This window comes from Coregonus clupeaformis, chromosome 1, assembly GCF_020615455.1.
Source record: "Coregonus clupeaformis isolate EN_2021a chromosome 1, ASM2061545v1, whole genome shotgun sequence".
NCBI classification, from domain to species: Eukaryota; Metazoa; Chordata; class Actinopteri; order Salmoniformes; family Salmonidae; genus Coregonus; species Coregonus clupeaformis.
Window position 1 is genome coordinate 92,588,556 of NC_059192.1, and position 24,238 is coordinate 92,612,793.

Below are 24,238 nucleotides of genomic sequence, written 5' to 3' on the forward strand. Positions count from 1 at the left end.
CACACACACACACACACACACACAAACCCTCTCTCCCCACCCCGTCAGCCCTCCACACACACACACACACACACACACACACACACACACACACACACACACACACACACACACACACACACACACACACAAACCCTTTCTCCCCCACCCCGTCAGCCCTACACACACACACACACACACACACACACACACACACACACACACACACACACACACACACACACACACACACACACACACACACACACACACACACACACACACACACACACACACACACACACACACATTCACTGATAACATTGCACAGACTGCGGCTTTCCCTTCTATCCCTTTGTCAACGTCTCGCAGCATTACAGGCACAACATGGCCTTGAGAGACGCGGTAGTCTCTAATTAATTTAAAATCTCCTCCGGATCATGGAGGGCTATCAGGGGGTTACGGAAGGTCTAGTAGTAATTCACTACTGAGAACCCTGTCTGTCTGTCTCTTATGAATAAATGACAACACAATGCTGTCGAATTACACAGCCATGCTAGGACTGTGTCTAGTGCAACTAGGTTACTATAGCATGGAGCAATGGAGCCCAGTTACATGTGCTGTATATTATGACAGAGACATGATTTAAAGTATACCATACCATATGTATAAATATTGATCGTGTACATTTTGATAATGATGGATCGTATACATACACCCAGCTCCATATCCAATGTATTGTTTCAAAGGAGTTGGGTTAAATGCGGAAGACACATTTCGGTTGAATGCATTCAGTTGTGCAACTGACTAGGTAGTCCAATGGTTCACTCTTCACTGAACAATGCTGGAGTAATATTAGCCTTGCTCATTCCCCCACCTTGACCTTCCCAGGTAATAGCATGATAATCCCAATGAGTTCAAGGTTAATCCTGAATACACAGCTACAATCCCTAGGCAGAGCCACTCTCTAAACCTTGGAGTCAGCAGAACCATGAAGCATCTCATCTGACAGATGATATGGCTGATAAGAGTAAAGGAGAAGACATTAGATGTGACAAAGGTACCCGATACAGTATTATAAATCCTCTGGGGCTGTTCTAGAATCAGTTTTTCCTTTTATATCATAGTGAATAAGATTATATGGACAAGGAGGACTTGATCATAGACCAGCACTCCTACTCTGAGACACTTGGTTAAAATGGGCCTTGACAGACAGGTTTTCTTAGGAAGAGATGGCCATCTACAGGACAGAGAGGGAAGAACATCAGTGCAGACAGTCAACTACCATGCAAGCTAATCATAATCAGAGGTATATCCTTTTTTTTGTCATGTGAGACATCAAAGTAAATGGTGCTTTAGAAAGAATGCTTATGCTAGTTTTTCTACTGATTGCCTGAACAGTTTTTCTCACATCGAGTTAATTCTCCTTTTGAAAATATTGAATGTAGTCTACTCCAGCTGCAGCTAAATGTTAGTGGTTGGTTTTAGCACGTTAGAGTATGCTTTCAATTATCAGGCTTGCTATCACTGGGCAAGGCCAATTTCCATATGCATATAAAGTCTGTGGACAGTAAATACTTCAGCTGTGAAATAGTGTATGTCTCGCTAGGATTTTCTGGCAATGTAAAGATATCTTAAAGTTGGATTTAACGGTTCTGGGCCCAGTTAAATGGCAGAAATTATAAATTGAACAAAAGCAGAAGACTGCTGTTATAAGTGTGTTGTTATTTAAGCTATTGGCAAGGCTTAGTATGCAGACGTAGGCTTCGTTCCAAATGGCACCCTATTCCCTATGTAGTGCACTACTTTTGACCAGGGCCCTTAGGGAGATTATCGAGCAGTATGTAGGGAATAGGGTGCCATTTGGGGTGCAGACATTGTTTTTATTGCACAGGGTGTTGTGCCTGGTGTGTTTTTAAGGAGATGTGGTTAACAAAAGCCAGGGACAATGGACAATTGTAGGAACACAGGCCAAATTACTGAACAATGTCATTTGCAGTTATGTTTGAGGCAAATTGGACCTTTGCGTATAGAGGTGATATTCACATACAGTAATCATCTTGAGGCAATTAGTGTGGGTATTTGAACAATCGGTCGACGCATTTTTGATATAAAGTCATTTAAGTTGCAATAAGTCCAGTATAATATGTTTTGTAAATTGTTTAGTTCCTTGAATACCTTAAATATGAAATCAAAATACCGCAATTTACCTTTGATTTTCTGATGAGATGTTATTGTTTTTTACACTGTGCCTGTGTTTAAACCTGTTTATGTTCGAGTTATGTCATTTTATGACAGAAAACCCATCCTCTTCTGAAAGAGAAACAGTCTAGTTTCCAAAAAGGTCACTAAAGTTTCTAAAACGATTACTTAAACTCATGTCCAGTTGTTCAACTCCGGTCTAACTAGTCGTGGTAAAGGAACTTGTTTGGGTTTGGTCCAGGTTGTAGCTAGGTGCAGCTCTAACTTGGCACCAGTCTTGTGACAGTGGGTTTATGTTCCTGTCGTGGTGTGTTATTTACGGGATCCATTACGTGTGATGGAGAGGCTCCCTTGTGCGTAAAAGCCACTCCACATAGTAGCACTGGATTTACGGTCGTGTTGAAGAGCTTGGCCTGGTTTTAGTGCTGAATAGGGTTTAATGTGGTCTGCTCAACTGCTTCAGCCAATGAAAACCTCAGTTGGGAAGAATTTGGGCCAAATCACAGAGTTAGAGTGAAACATGGTTGTTTATTGGACGGCTTCAACTCTAACACACTGGGCTCACAACTAAAGGAGCCAAGAGGTTTCCCCCTTTGGGAAAAAAACGTTTTGTTTTGTATTTCATTTATTATAATTTGTTTGTCTGGAAACTGCCCTGATTGTGGTGTTGCGGTAGTGTGGGGCACTTTTTCCATTCAGTTTGACTTTTGGGGGGAGGGGGAGGAGGTGGTGCGAGGAGGGGTGCTGTGGGATTATTTAAGATACTCTTTGAAGAAGTAGGGTTTCAGATATAGTGTCTACGAGTAGGGTAATGGTGTCTATGGGTAGGGTATAGGGGTTTATTTGGTATTCACACTAACCATTAGTAGTGTCTAGGGGTAGGGTATAGGGGTTGATTTGGGACTCACACAGTTTAGTCAGCAGTAAGTAGGGGTAGGGTAGTAGTGTCTATTGGTAGGGTATAGGGGTTGATTTGATATACAGTTATATAGGTAGGTTGATTTGAGATTAATACAGAGTTGCTATATTAAGGCCTCCATAGTATATATGGAGGTTTGAAATGTGTCATTCATGTGGTAAGTGCCCTGGTTCGTGCTACAGTAGGCTCCTTGGTTAGTTCCTCTCCTGCAATCTAGTGCTCTTTCATTATTTTTTACTTAACCCTTTTTTTTCTTCTTAAAACTGCATTGTTGGTTAAGGGCTTGTAAGTAAGCATTTCACTGTAAGGTCTATACCTGTTGTATTCGGCGCATGTGGCAAATACAATTTGATTTGATTTGATTCGCTTGAACAAGTGTGTTGTTCTACTGCCACTAGATGGCAGTGCAGTGCTTTTCTGTGAAATTGTCTGCTTTGAATTCCCTCTTGCTACCATGCAATGGACAACCAAATGAACAAGATCTTGGTAGTGTTGCATATTTCAGAAATAACATAATAATGATTGTTCATTATTACTTTTTCAATTGAACTCATGCTTTATACTTAATAGCCATGAAGGTAAATATTTTATACCTATATATTTTTTAACAGAGGGGTGAAGGAAATGCCATACTTTGCTCTAAGGCTGTATGCCTCATGGAGTATTGAACTAGTTGATTTTGGACAAGGTTATTCACTCAATTACAGTGACTCAGCACTTTATATGTAATGGCCTACCAATGCGTGGGGAAGTATGTATTATTAAGCACCTTTTAGTGTTTCTATTCAGATGCTGTCTCTAACTGACCTTGTTGAGGTCAATAGCACAGAGAACGGAAGGAAGTCAGGAGACTCATGTGCTCCATATAGTAAGACATCCATATAGTAAGACATCCATATAGTAAGACATCCATATACATTGGCAAGAAAAAAATATGTGAACCCTTTGGAATTACCTGTATTTCTGCATAAATTGGTCATAAAATTTGAACTGATCTTCATCTAAGTCACAAGAATAGACAAACCCAGTCTGCTTAAACTAATAACACACAAACAATCATACTTTTTCATGTCTTTATTGAACACACCGTGTAAACATTCACAGTGCATGGTGGGAAAAGTATGTGAACCCTTGGATTTAATAACTGGTTGACCCTCCTTTGGCAGCGATAACCTCAACCAAACGTTTCCTGTAGTTGCGGATCAGACCTGCACAACGGTCAGGAGGAATTTTGGACCATTCCTCTTTACAAAACTGTTTCAATTCAGCAATATTCTTGGGATGTCTGGTGTGAACCGCTCTCTTGAGGTCATGCCACAGCATCTCAATCGGGTTGAGGTCAGGACCCAACTTCTGTTGAGCTTCAATTGGCGGACAGATAGCCTTACATTCTCCTGCAAAATGTCTTGATAAACTTGGGAATTTATTTTTCCATCGATGATAGCAAGCTGTCCAGGCTCCCTCCACCATACTTTACAGTTGGGATGAGGTTATGATGTTGGTGTGCAGTCCCTTTTTTTCCACACACATAGTGTTGTGTGTTCCTTCCAAACAACTCAACTTTAGTATATTTTGCCAGTAGCGCTGTGGAACATCTAGGTGCGCTTTTGCGAACTTCAGACGTGCAGCAATGTTTTTTTTGGACAGCAGTGGTTTCTTCTGTGGTGTCCTCCCATGAACACCATTCTTGTTTAGTGTTTTACGTATCGTAGACTCGTCAACAGAGATGTTAGCATGTTCCAGAGATTTCTGTAAGTCTTTAACTGACACTGATTCTTCTTAACCTCATTGAGCATTCTACGTTGTGCTCTTGCAGTCATCTTTGCAGAACGGCCACTCCTAGGGAGAGTAGCAACAGTGCTGAACTTTCTCCATTTATAGACAATTTGTCTTACCGTGGACTGATGAACATCAAGGCTTTAGAGATTATTTTGTAACCATTTCCAACTTTCTGAAAGTATACAATTCTTAATCTTTGGTCTCCTGAGATCTCTTTTGTTCGAGGCATGGTTCACATCAGGCAATGCTTTTTGTGAATAGCAAACTCACATTTTGTGAGTGTTTTTATAGGGCAGGGCAGCTCTAACCAACATCTCCAATCTCGTCTCATTGAATGGACTCCAGGTTAGCTGACTCTGGACTCCAATTAGCTTCTGGAGAAGTCATTAGCCTAGGGGTTCACATACTTTTTCCAACCTACACTGTGAATGTTTAAATGATGTATTCAATATAGACAAGAAAAAATACAATAATTTGTGTGTTATTAGTTAATTGTTGTGACTTAGATGAAGATCAGATCAAATTTCATGACCAATTTATGCAGATATCCATGTAATTCCACATACTTTTTCTTGCCACTGTAGTAAGACATCCATATAATAAGACATCCATATAGTAAGACATATAGTAAGATATATTAAGACATCCATATATATAGTCAACTTCCCATGGCCTTGTAGTCTATGTTGAAGCATCCACTACAATGTTCACTGTGAATGACACCTATGATGAAATGTGCATTACACCCTCTATAGTAAGACAGCCATGGTCAGCTACCCATGGCCTTGGTGGCTATATACTGTGTAGGAGGCAGGTAGCCTAGCGGTTGGGCCAGTAAACCAAAAAGTTGCTGGTTTGAATCCCCGAGCCATCAAGGTGGAAAAAAATCTGCCATTCTGCCCTTGAGCAAGGCAGTTAACCCCCAAGAACGACTGCTCCCGGGCGCCGATGACGTCCGATTAAGGCAGCCCCCGCACCTCTCTGAGTCAGAGGGGTTGGGTTAAATGCGGAAGACACATTTTGGTTGAATGCATTCAGTTGTGCAACTGACTTGGTATCCCCTTTCCTTCCTTCCTTTCTTTCGAGGCATCCCCTATAACTATAGCCATCACTGTGAATGAGACATATCAAGGAATGTCCATTAAACATACTGTAAAGAACGGATATCAGTATCTGCATTATTCGAGGCACGATTTTCCTTTGCAATGATCACAGACCCTAGTATTGTACTGTATGTTATTGTGTTCAAGTGAAGAGGAAATTCAGCCACTCTTGTCGGACATGAGGAGGATATGTCCAATTTCCTCTTCACTTCCGTTTGCTCCTCAATTCATGCACATTAGTTGGAGAGTGAGGTAGTGGCAGTGTTCCTTTCACTTTGTACCATTATTGTGTTCAACACAGTGTCAAGGCCTCTCTTTTTCTAACCATAAGTAAACAACCTTATCTTTTGGCAATAAGCTTGTTACACCATAGACAGAGGGAGATGGTTTAGTGGTTTAATCTACTGTACGGCTAAGAGGCTTACCCAGCATGCAGTGATCAATAGTTACATCCAGGGGTGCAACTTTCACTGGGAACGGTTGGGGACATGTCCCCCCCACATTCTGAAATTGCATTTTTGCCCCCCCCAGTTTTATCATTGGAATGTGATACAAAACGAGGCAACGTTGTGCTTTAGGACCATGTGGACGCCTCCGAGCGGTCGGTTAGGCTGTTTGGATTGTTTATCCGACTGAAAAATCTTTAAAAATAATAATAATTATATCCCCCACTTCCAAAATCAAAGTTAGCGCCCTGGTTACATCTGTCACTTACTGTAACTTGGTGGATTTCGCCATATGGAGACAGATTATAGGAGAGTTAGTGCACTAACTTTCTCCATATCACGTCTTCAGTTTTACAGTATCTTCAAGTGAAATCCCCAAACTCAACCAGCTTGTGGAAGTTTAGATGTAAAGCACGCAGTGTTTGGCCCCTCGAAACTTTACCACAGAACCCCAACATTATCTTTGACTTTAAACTTCTTCCTTGAGATGGTCAGACAGGAAGGCAGGCCGCATAGCCTTTGAAGTGTAGAATCTGAACCGAGGACATTTTTTTGATTTGGAGTAACTTCTGAGGCTTCAGGACACAGTGCATGCTCCAATTAGGGTCATAGAAAAAAATTGGATGTTCAGAAGCTTTTCTGCTTTTAGAGTCTCTATAGCTAAAGTTCATCATCTTTCAGCAGTGAGCCTGCAGTGGAGTCTTTTAAAACCATGTTTAGTGAAGACAAATCCAGCATTAGTGCAGTTGTTTTCCACTGTGATTCTGGCAGCATGGTTTAGCTTTAACTTACACTGAGTGTACAAAACATTAAGGACACCTGCTCTTTCCATGACATAGACTGACCAGGAGAATCCAGGTGAAACTATGATCCCTTATTGATGTCACTTGTTAAATCCACTTCAATAGGTGTAGATGAAGGGAAGGAGACAGGTTAAAGAAGGATTTTTAGGCCTTGATACAATTGAGACAAGGATAGTGTATCAGGGTTAGGTCAGCAGGGTTCAATATGTAACTTATTACCACAGCTGCAATATGATTGTGAGTTTGCTCAACTTCATTTTATTTGAAAGCAAACTCACAATCCTATTGCAGCTGGTTGCCTTACAATTGTACATTTGAATCAACATCCTTTTTTATTACAGTGCAGGGTGCTGCATTACACTGGGTATCAATTTTGTGCCATGGCAACTGGGATGGCTTTAGGAGCTCTAGTTAGAAACATGGTATGGTTCTCCTGAACTGTAAAATTACAAATGCACTGCTGAAATAGATGTTATGAAATAGATATTATGACATAGATATTATGAAATAGATATTATGACATAGATATTATGAAATAGATATTATGAAATAGATATTTGTGACATGGAGATAGTCACAGACTGTGCTTTGGCCTATGTTGCTGGTGGCTTTTCTCTCTCTCTACCTGTGTTGGCTGGTAACAACACATTTTACCTTTAGCTGTTTTGTTGACATTCAGCAGCTAACCTGACTCTGTCCTTTTTCCCACAGCGACAAAAGCTGATTCACGTACTAGAGGAAGAGCGACGCTTGCGATTGGACAGCGAGAAGCGGCTTCGGGAGGTGACGGACGAGTCGGAGCTGGGCCGAGTGCAGATGGTTTCGCTACAGCAGCACTTCTCCAGGTAACACACACACACACACACACACACACACACACACAGACACACACACATACATTGACACTGACACTGACATGCACACACATCGCAGTGCTAGCTGTGCCACTAGAGATCCTGGTTCGAGTCCAGGTTCTGTTGCAGCCGGCCGCGACCGGGAGACCCATGGGGCGGCGCGCAATTGGCCCAGCGCCGTCCAGGGTAGGGGAGGATTTGGCCGGCAGGGATGTTCTTGTCCCATCGCGCACTAGCGACTCATGTGGCGGGCCGGGCGCAGTGCACGCTGACTCGGTCGCCAGGTGTACGGCGTTTCCTCCGGCACATTGATGCGGCTGGCTTCCTGGTTAAGCGGGCACTGTGTCAAGAAGCAGTGCGGTTCCTTTGGGTTGTGTTTCGGAGGATGCACGACTCTCGACCTTCGCCTCTCCAGTGTCCGTACGGGAGTTGCAGCAATGGGACGAGACTGTAACTATCAATTGGATACCACAAAATTGGGGAGAAAAAGGGGGGTTAAACACCCCCCCCAAAAAAGAATACAAAATAAAAAGACATGCACACACACACCGCCTGTCCCACGCACCATGGCAACGTTTCCATGACAACAGACCAGTAGGCTCCACCAGCTTACTCCACCACTGTAACAGGCCTAGATACATTCTGTGTATCCCCACAGGGGGTATGAAAAAAAATAATAATAATGTAAGTCGCTCTGGATAAGAGCGTCTGCTAAATGACGTAAATGTAAATGTGTATGCTACCATCAGAGTGCACTGCCGTACCCAATGAAGTAATGCCAAAGACTTTGATCCAACAGACTTTGCCACAGGTTTCAAGCTAGGGGCCAATTTTCTTTTACACCCCAAAAAATTACTCTGTTTTTGGTTCATTAGCCATCTCTGTTTTAAATCTTTTTGTGTTGAGAAATCTTTATCGCATCTCTCTTACCTTTCTCCACTTAATTGGAGAATATAGACCCGTCTCTTGGTGCATCACTTCATCAGTCAACCTTGACTGTATTGAAAGACACATTTTTATCTCTCCAACATTTAAAATGAAGGAAGGATGAAGTCTTTGTCAGTTCTCTGACCGCGAAGAATGACTACCGCTTTGAGAGTCCATTTTCCCCTTACTATAAGGTCATTTTCCCCTTACTAAAAGGTAATTTTCATCTTACTACAGGCTCATTGAGGTGTGACAGTAAGTAAAATAATTCACCACTCAGCACCACTCAGCTCGGAACTTATGTCATAATTAGGAGATAGTCATTCAATGCACCGCCTTACGAGAATAACCCGTGGAGTTTTATAATGAGCGCTTATCTTCCCATTTTAAATTTGGTGAGAAAATCTGTCATATTAAAATAGTCTGACATTGTACTGCAGTTAGTTGTCTGGAGTTAGTTGGGCAGAATGACCTCTAAATGTGGTGGGTCATCATACTCATTGTTGTCATCTAGTGTTTAACTATGGGGTTAGTCCAACTATGGTATAAATCCAACTATGGTATTAGTCCAACAATGGTATTAGTGTTTCTTCTCTAAGTTTTGTATTAGTATTGTAAGAAATCTGACGTTCTTAAGACTGTAAACTGCTGTCCCAAGTGGGCTTGTTGGGCCAGTGGTTGCGGTCACTGCCCTTGGTCAAGGCGACCGGAGTTCAAGCACCCCCGAATCGCAACAATGGTGTCAGAAGTGGGATTCGCACCCATGGCTCCAAGGAATGTCAGATTTGTTACAGTGTAGTGGCTATTATGGTAACTCACCAGCTTCACTCAACCGCATTCACAACAGCTTTGATGGCTAACTCTGCACACTGCAATGCACATCAATGAAATGTTCATTAACTTATAACCCAATGGTTACACGGCATGATTCTACAGTGAGGGAAAAAAGTATTTGATCCCCTGCTGATTTTGTACGTTTGCCCACTGACAAAGAAATGATCAGTCTATCATTTTAATGGTAGGTTTATTTGAACAGTGAGAGACAGAATAACAACAAAAAAATCCAGAAAAACGCATGTCAAAAATGTTATAAATTGATTTGCATTTTAATGAGGGAAACAAGTATTTGACCCCCTCTCAATTAGAAAGATTTCTGGCTCCCAGGTGTCTTTTATACAGATAACGAGCTGAGATTAGGAGCACACTCTTAAAGGGAGTGCTCCTAATCTCAGTTTGTTACCTGTATAAAAGACACCTGTCCACAGAAGCAATCAATCAGTCAACCTTAATGGACTAGTAACAATCTGTAGGACTGGTTAAACAATCAGCATGCCTCCATTGTCATTCCAGCCCACAAGTCAATATACCCATTTTCTCTTGCCCCACAACTCTAAATGTTCAGCCTTCGGCTGTGGCATCCTGTCACCGTATATCTATATGTGTATCCATCAACATATTCATTCTGTAGCAGAATTCATTTATCCATGTGGGCGTACAGTTTGGATTAGATTTTGCAGTCAGCACAGACAACACAGTCAGCTCGACGTGCTATTGTGTATCTGTATAGTAGCTAGCTGTTCCCCCCATATGGAATAATGCCTGAGGAATCAGGGACAGATCATTCAACACAGAAATCGAATATAAGTCAGTGAGCGGGGGAGACATCGTATTATGTTTACATAAGTGCCTGTCTCCCGTCTCTGTCCCTATTCATATCACCCTTCCCTGACTGCCTCTGTGACTGCCTCTGTTATGTCTGCCATCAGTCTGATCCCCAATCAGAGTCTGACTCAACCAGCCATAGCCTTATTATGTCTTTTGTCACATCATCCAGACTCCAGACTGATCTCAGATCTGTTTATATTCTGGGCTATCACCGGCGTGGACCGATGAATCAGCTGATAGCGCTAGCATAACGACGCCCGACGTCCCGTAGCCGAATAAGTGAGGCGGGCGAGATTGGGTGTGCATGTGTGTGTGTAGGGGGAAAATATATTAGGCTTATCTGTGATTGGGTCCTGCTCTAGTCCCTTTGTGACAGATGCTTCCGTCGCCGGGCGGTTGCCTGTCTCAGACAGATTGTTCTTATTGGCTGTGACTCCTGTGGATGACTGCATGCCTACTCGGCCCCTAGATTGTGTAAGAACAATGTAGACAAAGATTCCATTATGTCCTTAAAGTGCTCAGCAATAAGAGACCTTCCCACCACACTGAATGCTATAGGAGATAAAGTGCTTGGAATTGATCAACTGGTGTAATTCCCCTGTATTGCTCATTGTCAGTGGTGGTGGATGGTCGTTATTTCAACAGGCATTGGTAGAAATGTGTTTCTCTATCTTTGTATTGCTCTTGTTTCTGTACCTTTCAGAGCCTATTAAATGAAGGTTCCCTGCAGTGACATACATAGAGGAGCTAACTCGGGTTTAGAGAGACTTAATTCATAATGTTTGTTTTTGTATGTTGGAGTGTCTGGCTGTGTGCATGGGTTTGGGTGTGTGTGTGTGTGTGCTTGTGTGTTTATTGAGTCCATGTGTGTGCATATATGCATGATTGCAAGTGTGTGCATGTGTCCCTGCGCGTCTATGTGTGTGATTTGCATGTATCCCTGCATGTGTGTGTGTTTGTGTACCTGGCCTCTCATTGGATTATCATGTTTAGATGGGAGCCAGTAATGTGTGATGGTGGTCCCAGTGGCAGATGGGACATCTGTGTGGTCACTTTAATTAAGAGCTTACCAGCCAGAAAACCAGTCAGTCAGCAGGCTGCCCACACTGTCTTCAGCCTGAACCTTTGACCCACTTGATAATGCCAGCTCTGCACTCATAAATCACTGATACACACACACACACACTGTGTGTAGTGCTTAGTTCAGGATGAGTGAGCATATTGTGCCATCCAGAAGTGGCATTATTTCATTATTATATTGTTACCTGCATTATTACTTGCAATCCCACTCAAATCTGATTCTCCAGTGAAATAACCATCCATTGTACCTGTTTCTTTGGTTGTCAAGGATAGAACATATGTGCCCTGCAGATATCTAGGCAACATATCATCTACGTCCCAAATGGCACCCTATTCCCTACATAGTGTATTACTTTTGACTAGAGCCCTATAGGCTCTGGTCAAAAGTAGTGCACTATATAGGGAATACGGTGCCATTTGGGACATAGCCATAGCCTACCATTCATTTCGCATCAGAAGAGAATAGCCTCATTCCAGAAAGTGTCCTCATAGATAATATCCAGGAATTATGGAGGTTGACATCCAATCTCTTAGGGTGTTTTCACACTTGGTCCCTTTGAGACAATTTTATGAACTCAGTGCGGTTTGCAGAATTTTTATGTGCAGTGTGAACACTCCAAAGGAACTCAGACCCCTCAAAAGTGCCCCTGAAGCGAAGGAGGTGGTCTGAGTTCGGTTTGCTTAATTCCGCTGGCCGGTTACCTTTTTTAGGGCAGTGTGAACACAAAGCTCCCCAGGTTCACTTCTCATTATTCCGGTACCACACACTAGACTACTGCAAAACCGTTTCCTCTGACATAACCCCTCACATTGGTGCCACGAAAGAGAGTGATGATGACGTGCAGGTTCGCAGATAAAACGTGCTGTTTTTGAATATTGATTACGATGCTCGGACATAAGAAAATGTGTGTGGAGTTTCGTACTGACACGATGTTCAGATTATTTGTTTGCAATATGTAATCTATAGGCTAAGCACCTCGTAAACTGTTTATTCGATTGTGGGGCTTGAATAGTGTAGGAAGACAACAACATATCTGGTGAATCAATGCTAGCTCTTAAAGGGGCATTGGATGTACAATTTTCAATTACAGCATTATTTAATCTGCAGTTATTCTTCTGCTATTTACCAATAATATATTCATGTAATATTATCTTCTGATCATTATTATTATGTCTCATCTTTTAAATAAATGCAGTCTATTAGCTTCCAAAATGTGAGTAGGTATATCTAGCTGTCTGATAACACGTTCGGATGGAATCGCTTGTCCTGCACTTTGTAAAAACCCAGAGAACCTTGAGTGAATGTTGGGAAAAAATATTAGTTCCTTTCTAAACATAGCAATGTGAATGCAAAGAGGACTCAGGCCACAAAATATGTGATGTGAATTGGCAAAAGAGTTGAGTCCTCATTCAAAGGCAAGGGCATTTTTTTGACCCCAGAGTTCACTTTAAAGTGGACCAAGATCGGTTATTTTAAAGAGGACTATACAGTATCTGAAACACCCTTAAATAGACTGGAATCTACTTGAACAATGGCATCAATTAATTTGAGTATCGTTAATGAAGTCACATTGAATGATGATAGTGCATTGAAATAAAGTTAGAGTAGGACCTCTAACTTTCAGTCATGAAACATATTATTAATGACCACTCCAAATAGGATAAAGATAAAATACCACAAACACATATCAACATTTTGGTAACACTTTTATAGCCTGCAGGAATAATTAGCCTTTATGGGCCTGTCTTATAGGGCTTATAATATGTTATGTGTGTCTATATGTAACAAAACCATATTTTTTCAGTAGAACTTCCTTAACAGGACACCATATTTTGGGAAGTTATTAGAATGTCTGTTTTAATTTTGTCTTTCCACAGCCTGGTCTCTTAGACTAGATGTAACATAGTAAATGTAAAACTGGTACACTCAAATTAGTATGAAATGTTACGTTTGGTATGGTTACTTAAGACAAAAATAAAAGTGGTGGTTGGTCGGGGTGGATAGATAGACGTATAATGCGAACATCTAGCAACACAAATGCGAACTTCTATCAACCCAAAGGTTGCGAGTTTGAATATCCTCACGGACAACTAGCATTTTGTCTAATTACCAACTTTTCAACTACTTAGCATGTTAGCTAACCCTTCCCCTAACTTTAACCCTAAACCTAACTTCTAAACTTAACCCTAACCTTAACCCTAACCCCTAACCCAAACCCCCTAGCCTAGCTAACGTTAGCCATCTAGGTTAGAATTCGAACATATCATAGGTTTAGCAAATTCGTAACATATTGTACGTTTTGCAAATTCATAATATATAATATGAATTGTAATTCGTGACATATCATACGAAATGAGTGATGGACATCCACAAATTAATACATACCATACGAAACGTAACATATCATTCTAACTGGAGTGTCTCATATTTACGTACAGATTTATACGAAATGCTCTGAAACCAGGTTGCTTTCCAATCTCCAGTTTTGGAAGACCAAGGTGTTCTGTGATGATATGAGAGAGTTATGTTAATGAGCTCCTTGTTAGATCCATAGCATCTCGCTGTCTCCCTCCTTCCTTCTCTCTGATCAGGGAATAGAGAAAACACACACATCAGAGAATGCCTAAGAGTGGAGCCAGACGAACCCCAGGGAAGCACAGCTTCTTACTAGCCCCAGCGGGATATGTGTGTGCTTCCTGATGTGCCTTGGTGCTTTCTTTTCTGGAGGTGAATGTAAGGGCAAGAACCTGATCGAAACAATCATTCAGTAGTGGGTCGTCTGGCTTTCTTCTCCATTTTGTACACAAAAAAGACATCATAGTCTCGGTTCCCAGTTTTGTGTTTTCCTTTGTATTCATGTCTGTCCTCAGATCAGCAGGTCTGCATTCCTTAAGGGACTGGTCACTCACACACTGACCCCCCCCAACACACACACACACACACACACACACCCTCCCATCCCTTATCCAGCTGAGCATTAAAGGAGGAGACCCCAGCAGGAAGGTCCATGTCGGCCCCTGACTTGGGTCAGCCCTCAGGAGCTAGCTCCAGCTTGCTCGTCATTAAAACTCAAGGATTAGTAGAAGCCCACACAGCCCACCCTTAGGTTATTTACACACACAGGGCCAGACACTGCAGAGAGAGGACAGAGGGCAACGGAAACCAACTAACAGGAGCCCTCTCAGCTTCTCGAGGGCCGAAGTTTGTCTAGTTAGGAGCAGAGTGACATAGACAAGTAGCGAGAAGATGGAGGTGGAAGAAGGTGGGCGTGTGGACTTTAGGAGAAGTTGACGGACTGGATTGTAAGGAGAGCCAGGCCCTGGGCCACATCACCCCCCAGCAGTCTAGCCCTCCCTCCTCCTTACAGTCGGCAGCATGTCCGTGGACAGGCAGGACCAGGGGGACCCGGGGGGCCACTGGGGGCCCCCATCAAAAGCTTCCACTTGGGGTTTGGCTGAAGATGAGGGAGCAGTTTTCAGGTAATGAAAGATCCAGGCTCTCTTTGCTTCTCACTGTCTCTATTTGTCTTCAACACTTGTCTGCCCTTTATGGAGACAGAAGTTTGAAAACTCTGGAGAACTTCGGTAGCATGCTGGGAACTGTGAAACCTGCACATTACTAAAGCCTATATTTTGTGTATAAGGTCATGGCCACCTGCAATAATATGCTGGCTAATCAATGGGCTAACTCCAAGACACTTACCTAGCTCTCCTTCTTGACTTTGAATCAGCTTTATCTCCACAAGTCTCTTTTTCCTTGTCAGGATATGGGAGGCGTATGGACTACAGGCTTGTGAGTACTAATAACAACAGCAGATGATTACTCTAGGTCTAATTTACAACTCTGTGGAGTATTCTGTGTCTGCACTGGGGCAGGAATGAGTGGTTGGGCGTTCAAGTCCAGACATGTTGTTTGGAGAGTCATCGCTTGGTTTCTGCCTAGCCCCCACTATTACCACAGTCTGAGAGAGGGGAAGGGAGGAGGGGAGAGGAGAGAACATAGGGTCAGGCTATAAAAACACTACAGACCATGGTCATGTGCTTACCTCTTAGCGTGTTGGTTCCGGCCCCGGCTGTACCAGCCGAGTTATCACCCGGCCCACCGCCTCAGCTAGCTTGCTAAAACACACATTCCCCTGGTTCCCAATGAGCTCGGTGATTGCACTCATGTTCAGAATCAATCCCCTTTTAGGCTAATCTAACACCCTTACCAGCCCCAAAGTGTTTCGTTTCAAACAGGGTCCCCTCGGTCAAGCAGCTACGGAGTTGATTTGGATGAGTCGGGCGCTGTTTCACATCCTGCACATCTGGTGGCATCCTGAGAAAGAAATTATCATTTGCTATTCTTTGAGGTCTACTTTGCTGTTCCACACACAGCCATCAGACTGCTGTTCCACTCACAGCATCAGACTGCTGTTCCACTCACAGCCATCAGACTCTGCTGTTCCAATCCCCAGCATCAGACTGCTGTTCCACTCACATTTTAGTCATTTGCAGGCGCTCTTATCCAGGGCGACTTACAGTTAGTGAGTGCATCACATTTTCATACTGGTCCCCCCGTGGGAAGCGAGCCCACAGCCCTGGCGTTGCAACAGCGCCATGCTCAAGGCCTGAGCTCGGGGACTACAGACTGCTGTTCCACTCACAGCCATCCGACTTTGCTGTTCCACTCACAGCCTATCAACTATGACTGTTCCACTCACAGCCATCAGCTGCTGTTCCACTCCACAGCCATCAGACTGCTGTTCCACTCACAGCCATCAGACTGCCTGTTCCACTCACAGCCATCAGACTGCACTGTTCCACTCACAGCCATCAGACTGCTGTTCCACTCCCAGCCATCAGACTGCTGTTCCACTCCACAGCCATCAGACTGCTGTTCCACTCACAGCATCAGACTGCTGTTCCACTCACAGCATCAACACATTAGCGAGGGATGGGAGGCCGGTTGCTTCTGATAATAAGTGTCAGTTCTATATTTAAACAACCCACTTTACTAAGGGTTTGTTTGTTGATGTTTCATTTCTCCCCTCCCTCCCTTGTGCTGCAATTAACCGAGTTAGAGGAGTTCCAATGTAGTCAGGGAATTGGAATGATTGGGGGTTATTTGGGGGGGATTAAGAAGTTTTTGAAATGTAATTTAATTTCAGAGGCTGATCAACGGAGAGGTTATTCAGATGTAACAGTCTGTCTGGCATTACTGTATAGTGGTGACAGGTAGTTAGTTTGAGGGGATCACTCCTACCGCCTCACATTCTCTCTCACACACACTCACTTATTCACTTCCGCTATGGATTAAACATACTGGTTTATGATGATCTTTTACAGGCGTACTAAATGAGATCAGATTACAAGCCTGTGAAAGTAGGGCATCCGTTGGTTACACAATAGGCTTTCCTGTACTTGCCGCTGGTAGGCTGCAGACCAGCAGACTGCCTGTGGCACAGTGACATGGAATATGCAGTGAACTTATGGAGGCTGTCATGGATCTGGTGGCGGTGGCACCGTCTGAGGCAGTTACATACACAGGCAGGCAGGCAGCCAACACACAGCAACTGTCTATGGCGTAATATGATCACCTATCCACACATGATCAGGCACATATACTGACATTTATGGTCAACGCATAGAGACACTTATGCCTTGAATAGCCACTACCAAGTCATTTATTTAAAGAGTTGGGCCAATGGGGTTTCTGTCTGAATGTTCCGAGGCGCCACTTTGTCCTCTATAGCCAGTCGCTAAAGTGATAGTCAGCGCTCTGCTTCGTGCTGTTGATTTCGGGTAGTTTTCAAAACCTATCAAGATGTCCACAGTACCGACTTGAATACACATTATCGAATGCTGATAAATAAAAACGTCTGTTCAATTCGCTGGTCTGTTCTGCTTGTTTACAGGCGGGTGTTTCATGGAATTTCGCGCTCTCTATGGTGCCTCATCAAAATGCTCGAGAATAAAGGCGCTAACACTGGGTCCCAGCTCTGGAAACCTGTCCGACATCTCTTTTCCAAACATATGTCTCTGGGTACCCTGCATGTGAACATAGTACCAGTCAAAGTTTAGAACACCTACTCATTCAAGGGTTTTCTTTATTTTTTTACATTTTCTATATTGTAGGCAATATTTAGATTACCTCAAACTATGAAATAACACATATGGAATCATGTAGTAGCCAAAAAAGTGTTAAACAAATCAAAATATATTTTATATTTGAGATTCTTCAAAGCTTCGCCTTGCCCCTTGTTAATGAAGCTTTGCCGCTTTTGGCATTCTCTCAAGCAGCTTCACCTGGAATGCTTTTCCAACAGTCTTGGAAGGAGTTCCCACATATGCTGTGCACTTGGTGGCTGCTTCCTTCACTGCTGCTGTCCAACTCATCCCCAAACCATCTCAATTGGGTTGGGTCGGGTGATTGTGGAGACCAGGTCATCTGATACAGCACTCCATCACTCTTCTTCTTGGTAAAATAGCCCTTACACAGCCTGGAGGTGTGTTGGGTCAATCCAGTTGAAAAACAAATGATAGTCCCACTAAAGTCCAAAACCAGATGGGATGGCGTATCGCTGCAGAATGCTGTGGTAGCCATGCTGGTTAAAGTCTAAATAAATCGCAAAACGAGTCACCAAACAAAAACACCCCCCACACCATAACACCTCCTCCTCCATGCTTTCACAGGTGGGAAATACCACATGCAGAGATAATCCACCGTTCACCCAACCCCGTCTCACAAAGACCGGCGGTTGGAGTCACAAATCTCAATTTGGTCTCACACACCAAGAATCACGTTTCCACCATGTCGAATGTCCATTGCTTGTGTTTCTTGCCAGCCCAAGCAAGTCTCTTCTTCTTATTGGTGTCCTTTAGTAGTGGTTTATTTGCACAATTCAACCACAGAGGGCCTGATTCACACAGTCTCTTCTGGACAGTTGATTGTTGAGATGCATTGTCTGTTAGTTGAACTCTACTTGAAACTCTTATTTGGGCTGCAATTTTACTGAGGCTGGTAACTATGTAACATCCTCTGCACTTAGAGATGGACTGTCGTTTCATCTTTGTTTATTTAAAGCTGTTCTTGCAATAATATGGACTTGGTCTTTTAGCAAATAGGGCTATCTTCCTATGTATCCACCTACCGTGTCACAACACAACTGATTGGCTCAAACACATTAAGAAGGATATAAATTCCACAAATTCCACAAATTAACAACAATGCACACCTGTTAGGTGGGGAACTGCATTCCAGTGGCTCCTCATGAAGCTGGTTAGAGAGAATGGCAAGAGTGTGCAAAGCTGTCATCAAGGCAAAGGTGGCTTCTTTGAAAAGTCTCAAACTATAAATATATGCTTTGTTTTTGTTTAACACTTTTAGTTTGTTACATACGTGATTCCATATGTGTTATTTCATAGTTTTGATATCTTCCCTATTGTTCTACAATGTAGAAAATAGTAGCCAATTAAGAAAAAGCCCTGGAATGAGTAGATGCTGTTTTCTGGAAACCTTTGATGAACTATGTTTTAGCTCAACATGAGAGGCAGATCTAATTTTAAATGACCCTGTGGTTCTTTACATAGCATGCAATGCCAAACACAGTAGATCCTTATGAGATGGAATGTCCATTTCAGGCTGATACAAGAGCCTGTACAAGGACTTCAAAAGCTGGGATAGGTTGTGTGTAGAGAGGAAGACCACAGCAGCCCACCTTTTTCCTCTCCATGCCCCAAGAGGAGCATCCAGGCCCAGGGGAGGTTGGGGGAGGTGAATGCGGATCCTTGGGGTCAGCTGTGCTCTGGCTGTGCTGTGTGGAGTAATGGGATTCATCCTGTCATCTCCTAAGTATCTCCTCTGGGGCCATCAGTGATGTTCTGTGGTGCATGTGGGCCACACATGCTAGCATTCCCCTTTGCACACGCACACACACACACACACAGCCCTTCCACAGATCCTCCGGGAGCCTCCTGAGGCTAGAGGCCTGCTGCTCATATGGGTCCCCTTGGCTCCCAGCTCACCTGCTAACTTTACTTCCCTATGGCCAGAGATGTACATGTGGGAAAAAACCATATAATGGATTTGCTCGAAATCCAACCTCAACTAAAAGAGAGGAAAAGAGTGAGAGAAAGGGATTGTGTCTTAAAGAGGAATTAAGTCAACCTTATCCATATGTGTTGCAGTGACTTGCTTTGGTCATAAAACAGTAGCATGTTTGTGAGAATTGTACCCTATGTGACACGTTACTTCCCATCAAGTAAATAAAGATGGTAGAAGCATCCAGGAGGTGGTGTTACTCTCTCAGAAGAATAGGAGGCTGTAAAAAGTGACACTTGCTGCCATGACCTGCCGCACTCTGACCTGTCTCACTCGTCCTTTGGCGTACCCCCTGCCTCACAGCTCATCGTGCTCATTGTCAGGGGGTCAAAGTTGATTGGAAGAGCCAGTGGTCCTAAGGTTTAAGACTTTGTAATGCTACCCCCATGCTAACTAGGATGAAGGGCCCTTGTGGCTTTTACAGCGTTTTCCGCTTTAAGCAAAGGCTGGATGTGTATCGCCTGGTCAGAGACCGTAGTGCAGAGCCCAACAGCATTCTGGGGGCTTTGTTGGGGTTGCAATTCGCTCTCTAGGGTAGGACGGTAGAGTCCCAATTACAATTACCCATTCTGGTCGAAAAAACACAAAACAAAAATTTGAAAGAGGATAATAAGTAAGCTTAGCAATCTCATCGGCCTGCCGGAGCAATTTCATGTCGTTTACAGAGGTGGAAGAGATTTAGTGGGAATCAGCGAAAAGAAGTCGTTAACGGAAAGAATTGGACTTTGCAATGCTGAGTCAGATAGATTTGGGTGAGTTTTCCAGGAACTGCTGCCGGGTGAAGGTTAGGCGAAATAATAGTTATCCATCCAAGTCATGGTGACCCCTCGTGTTAGACTTTCAAATTGTGCCTTTGTCAAGCCTGGTTAATGGGGTTTAGGAGGCTTCAGCTCCTAATACCGTGTTGATGGAGTGAGTTTGGGAGCAGGGCTTCCCAGTGAGCCCAGGGCTGCAGAAGCCAGGTAGATCAATCCAACCCATGAGCTCACGGTCTCACTCTTTCTCTAGCATGGTGATATTGTCCTATAAATACATATGTTTGTCTTTCAGTCTGTCTGCCTGTCTGTGTACAGTATTGACCGTGACTTTGCTTATTGACTTACATAGCAATAGAAAGTGTTAGTTTCAACTCAGCCTAAAGCATCTCTAATCCCTGGCAGCTAGTAAGCTCCACATTTATCCATGTCCATCCATCCACCATTCATCCTCACATATCCCAGGCTGGGTGATCCCTATCCTGGCCTCCCCCTGTGGCCACAGACCTGATACCTGGTCGCCAGCCTGGCCACAGCCTGGCGTCGACACAGCAGGGCTGTCCTCCTCTGGCTCAGGCTTAACATGAGACATATGGGAAAGGGTTTGCCTCCTCCCTTTCCTCCCCTCTCCTCCCTCCCCCTTTCGTCTCCTCCCTTTGGACCACCAGACTTCCCTTACCAGACCATGGTCACAAGCTGGGATGGCATTGGGATTGGATAACCCACCACAAGGCAGACACAGGGCCACCTCATAAAGCAAGACTGGTTTGGGTGGCCGGCGGGTTGTGTGTGCTTCATGATTCCAAACCCAGAGACCAGCTAACGGGCGACCAACCAAACATGCTGGCTGTGTCGTTCGATGGGAAAAGCACTCAGACCTTATGATTCTTGACTTGCTTCTTTGAGCGGACCTACATTTTGATCCTGTCTGGGTCAGCGGTGACCTCTCCGAGAGCTGAGGCTAGAGCAGGCTGGCTGGATTGGTCCCGTCTGCTTGTCCCCATGGAGCTTGGGGAGTGTGCACAGTGTTTGTGGCGTTGTTTAGGGAAAGGATGTTTGTACCAAGAACAGCATTAGGGACCCAAATTCAGCAACATGGGGGTAAGTCGGACTCTGAGGCAATCTCAGTCAGTGTAAGCGTTTAAAGATCTGTGTGTGTGTGTGTGTGTGTACTGTGTGTTGTTCCTTTGCACAAATCCTTGGTTGTCTGCGTTAGAAGCGTTGTTAGAAATACCGCTGAGAACTAGTTTAATTTTACCTAGTATGGTTTCTACAGCTGGACGCCTGGTTTACATTAGCTGACAGGTGATAAAAATGGGTCCCATTTGAAGTCTGGACGGCGTTGAAAGTTTTCATGGCTTTAATGGCAGGAAGCTGCAAATCTGTTAGTGTCCAATGTTGGGGCCATCTAAAGCGGCTGGGAACGCACTAGGTAATGTGAGCACACAGGACATGCAGGGGAGACCGCCACACAGGGGGTGTTCTACCTCTAAAGGCGTTTTGGTCCATCAATGAGTCCGGATGTTCTGGTGGCTTGTCAAACACACACCTCATTCAGCTCCAGTCAGACATCTGGCTTCAGCTCCGGCCATGGCTTGAAGGCTGATGGGGTGTGTGCGGTGTGTGTGTGTGTGTTACTTATACCTGGGGCTGGAGATTTGATTGGGAGACTTAATTGTACTTCTGGCTGTTGCTGCGATGTTTTTTGAAATTCAGCTGGGCAATTGCAGTCTGGGGGTCAAAACGAGTCAGGCATAGCTTTCCTCCATCCATCCATATCCATCTTTCCCTTCCTCCTTCCTTTTCTCCAGTCCTCAATAGAAGGTCATTTTACGCAACCACTAGGTGCTAGCCACACATTAAGTAAAACTGTTGACACAGATGTATGTTTTTTTTTGAGTGAATCAAGTTATCTTTGCAACTTTTTTGTCGCGAAGATTGTTATCCCAGCTCTCATGGTTTGGGTTGAGTCATCAAGTAGAGTTGCTACTCGTAAAAGGTGGAAGTGTTTCACTAAAAAACAGAAATTGCCAACAGATTTTAAATGCCAATGTTATTACATTTTAGTATCATAGACAAAGTTAATGGTTCAAGTTGATAGAGAAAAATCATAGACTGTGACCTATGTAAAATTGGATGAAAGTGACATCATATTCCACACTTGTCTCCCCAATTTATATGTAGCTACTTGAGATTTTGGAAATTCTTGATGGATTAGAGTTATGATCTTAATTCATATTTATTATTAGAGATAAATGATAAACTCTCATAACCTTTTAAACCATTCTCACTCTATTAGATTAAATATAAAAACCATTTTTTTTTAAACTTAAAAAGCATTATGCACTCAAAACAACCTCTCGGATCTCCCTCCCAAGTCCTCATTAATTATGCTGCTAAATAACTTTAAAAACAATATAATTCCTAATCAGTACACCATCAAAATGTGATTATCAAGGGTAATTGTCGGAACAGTCCTATTTGTGATCTCCCCAGATGAATCGGAGGAAATGTAGTTAGAATTAATGGGAGCTAAACGAACCCGCCTTTCAAAATGACAATATAACTAAATGTTGCTGTTCAGGTAACTGTGTGTAGATGATCTACCTTGGTCATGTATGGTGCTGAGATCTTAATGTATGGTGCTGAGGATCTTATTGTTTTTCCACAAAATCCTGGACTGTCGGACCACCATTTTATTTACATTTGCAATCGCAACAAATAATCTGCTCAGACCCCAACCAAAGAACATCAAAGTAGTACTATAAATTCTCAAACAACACAAAAATTAATTGATACCTTCAGACTCTTCTGCCTACCCAAGGAGCGTCAGAGGACAAAATCAGTTAACCATAACACAGGAACTCAATTTAACCTTATATTACCTAGATGCAGTTGCACCCCTAAAAACGAAAAACATTTGTCACCAAGAAACTAGCTCCCTGGTATACAGAAAATACCCGAGCTTTGAAGCAACTTCAGGAAGTGGAGCGGAAATGGAGCATACACCATTGGAAGTCTTTTCGACTAGCTTGGAAAGACAATGCGATGCAGTACAGAAGAGCCCTCACTGCTGCCGATCATCCTACTTTTCCAGCAGTGAGGAAAATAAGAACAATCCAAAATTTCTTTTGAAGTACTTTCATTGCAAAGTAACTAAAAAAAACGTGACTACAGAGAGGATGGCTTTCATTGCAGTGATAAATTGTAGAACTGTGCGAGGGAAGATCATGACCATTGAAAGCGTGCGGACTCCTCTTTGGATCTGCATTATTCCTCCAGGGCAATATCCTGGATCTGCACACAACTCTGCGAGGGCCTGGGATCGGAGAAACACTTAAGTGTTTTTAGTACTATATCTCTCTTGACACAATGATGAAAATAATCATGGCCTCTAAACCTTCAAGCTGCATACTGAATCCTATTCCTACTAAAAACTGCTGGAAGAGCTGCTTCCCCATGCTTGGCCCTCCTATGTTGAACATAATAAACAGCTCTCTATCCACCGGATGTGTACCAAACTCACTAAAAGTGGCAGTGATAAAAGCCTCTCTTGAAAAAAGCCAAACCTTGAACCGGAAAGCATAAAAAGCTATCGGCTCTATCAGATCTTCCATTTCTCTCAAGAAATTTCAAAAAAAGC

The 24,238-nt window shown here is 43.3% G+C and overlaps 1 protein-coding gene across 1 annotated transcript in view; it reads left to right on the plus strand.

Annotated features, from left to right (window-relative positions):
• LOC123491417 (nck-associated protein 5-like) overlaps window positions 1–8,080 on the plus strand; it is a 100,851-nt gene extending 92,771 nt beyond the window's left edge. Inside the window, exon 5 of the mRNA XM_045222164.1 lies at window positions 7,943–8,080. Within this exon, the coding sequence (XP_045078099.1) occupies window positions 7,943–8,080 (138 nt within the window). The remainder of the gene's footprint in view (window positions 1–7,942) is intronic.
• The last annotated feature ends 16,158 nt before the right edge of the window (window positions 8,081–24,238 follow it).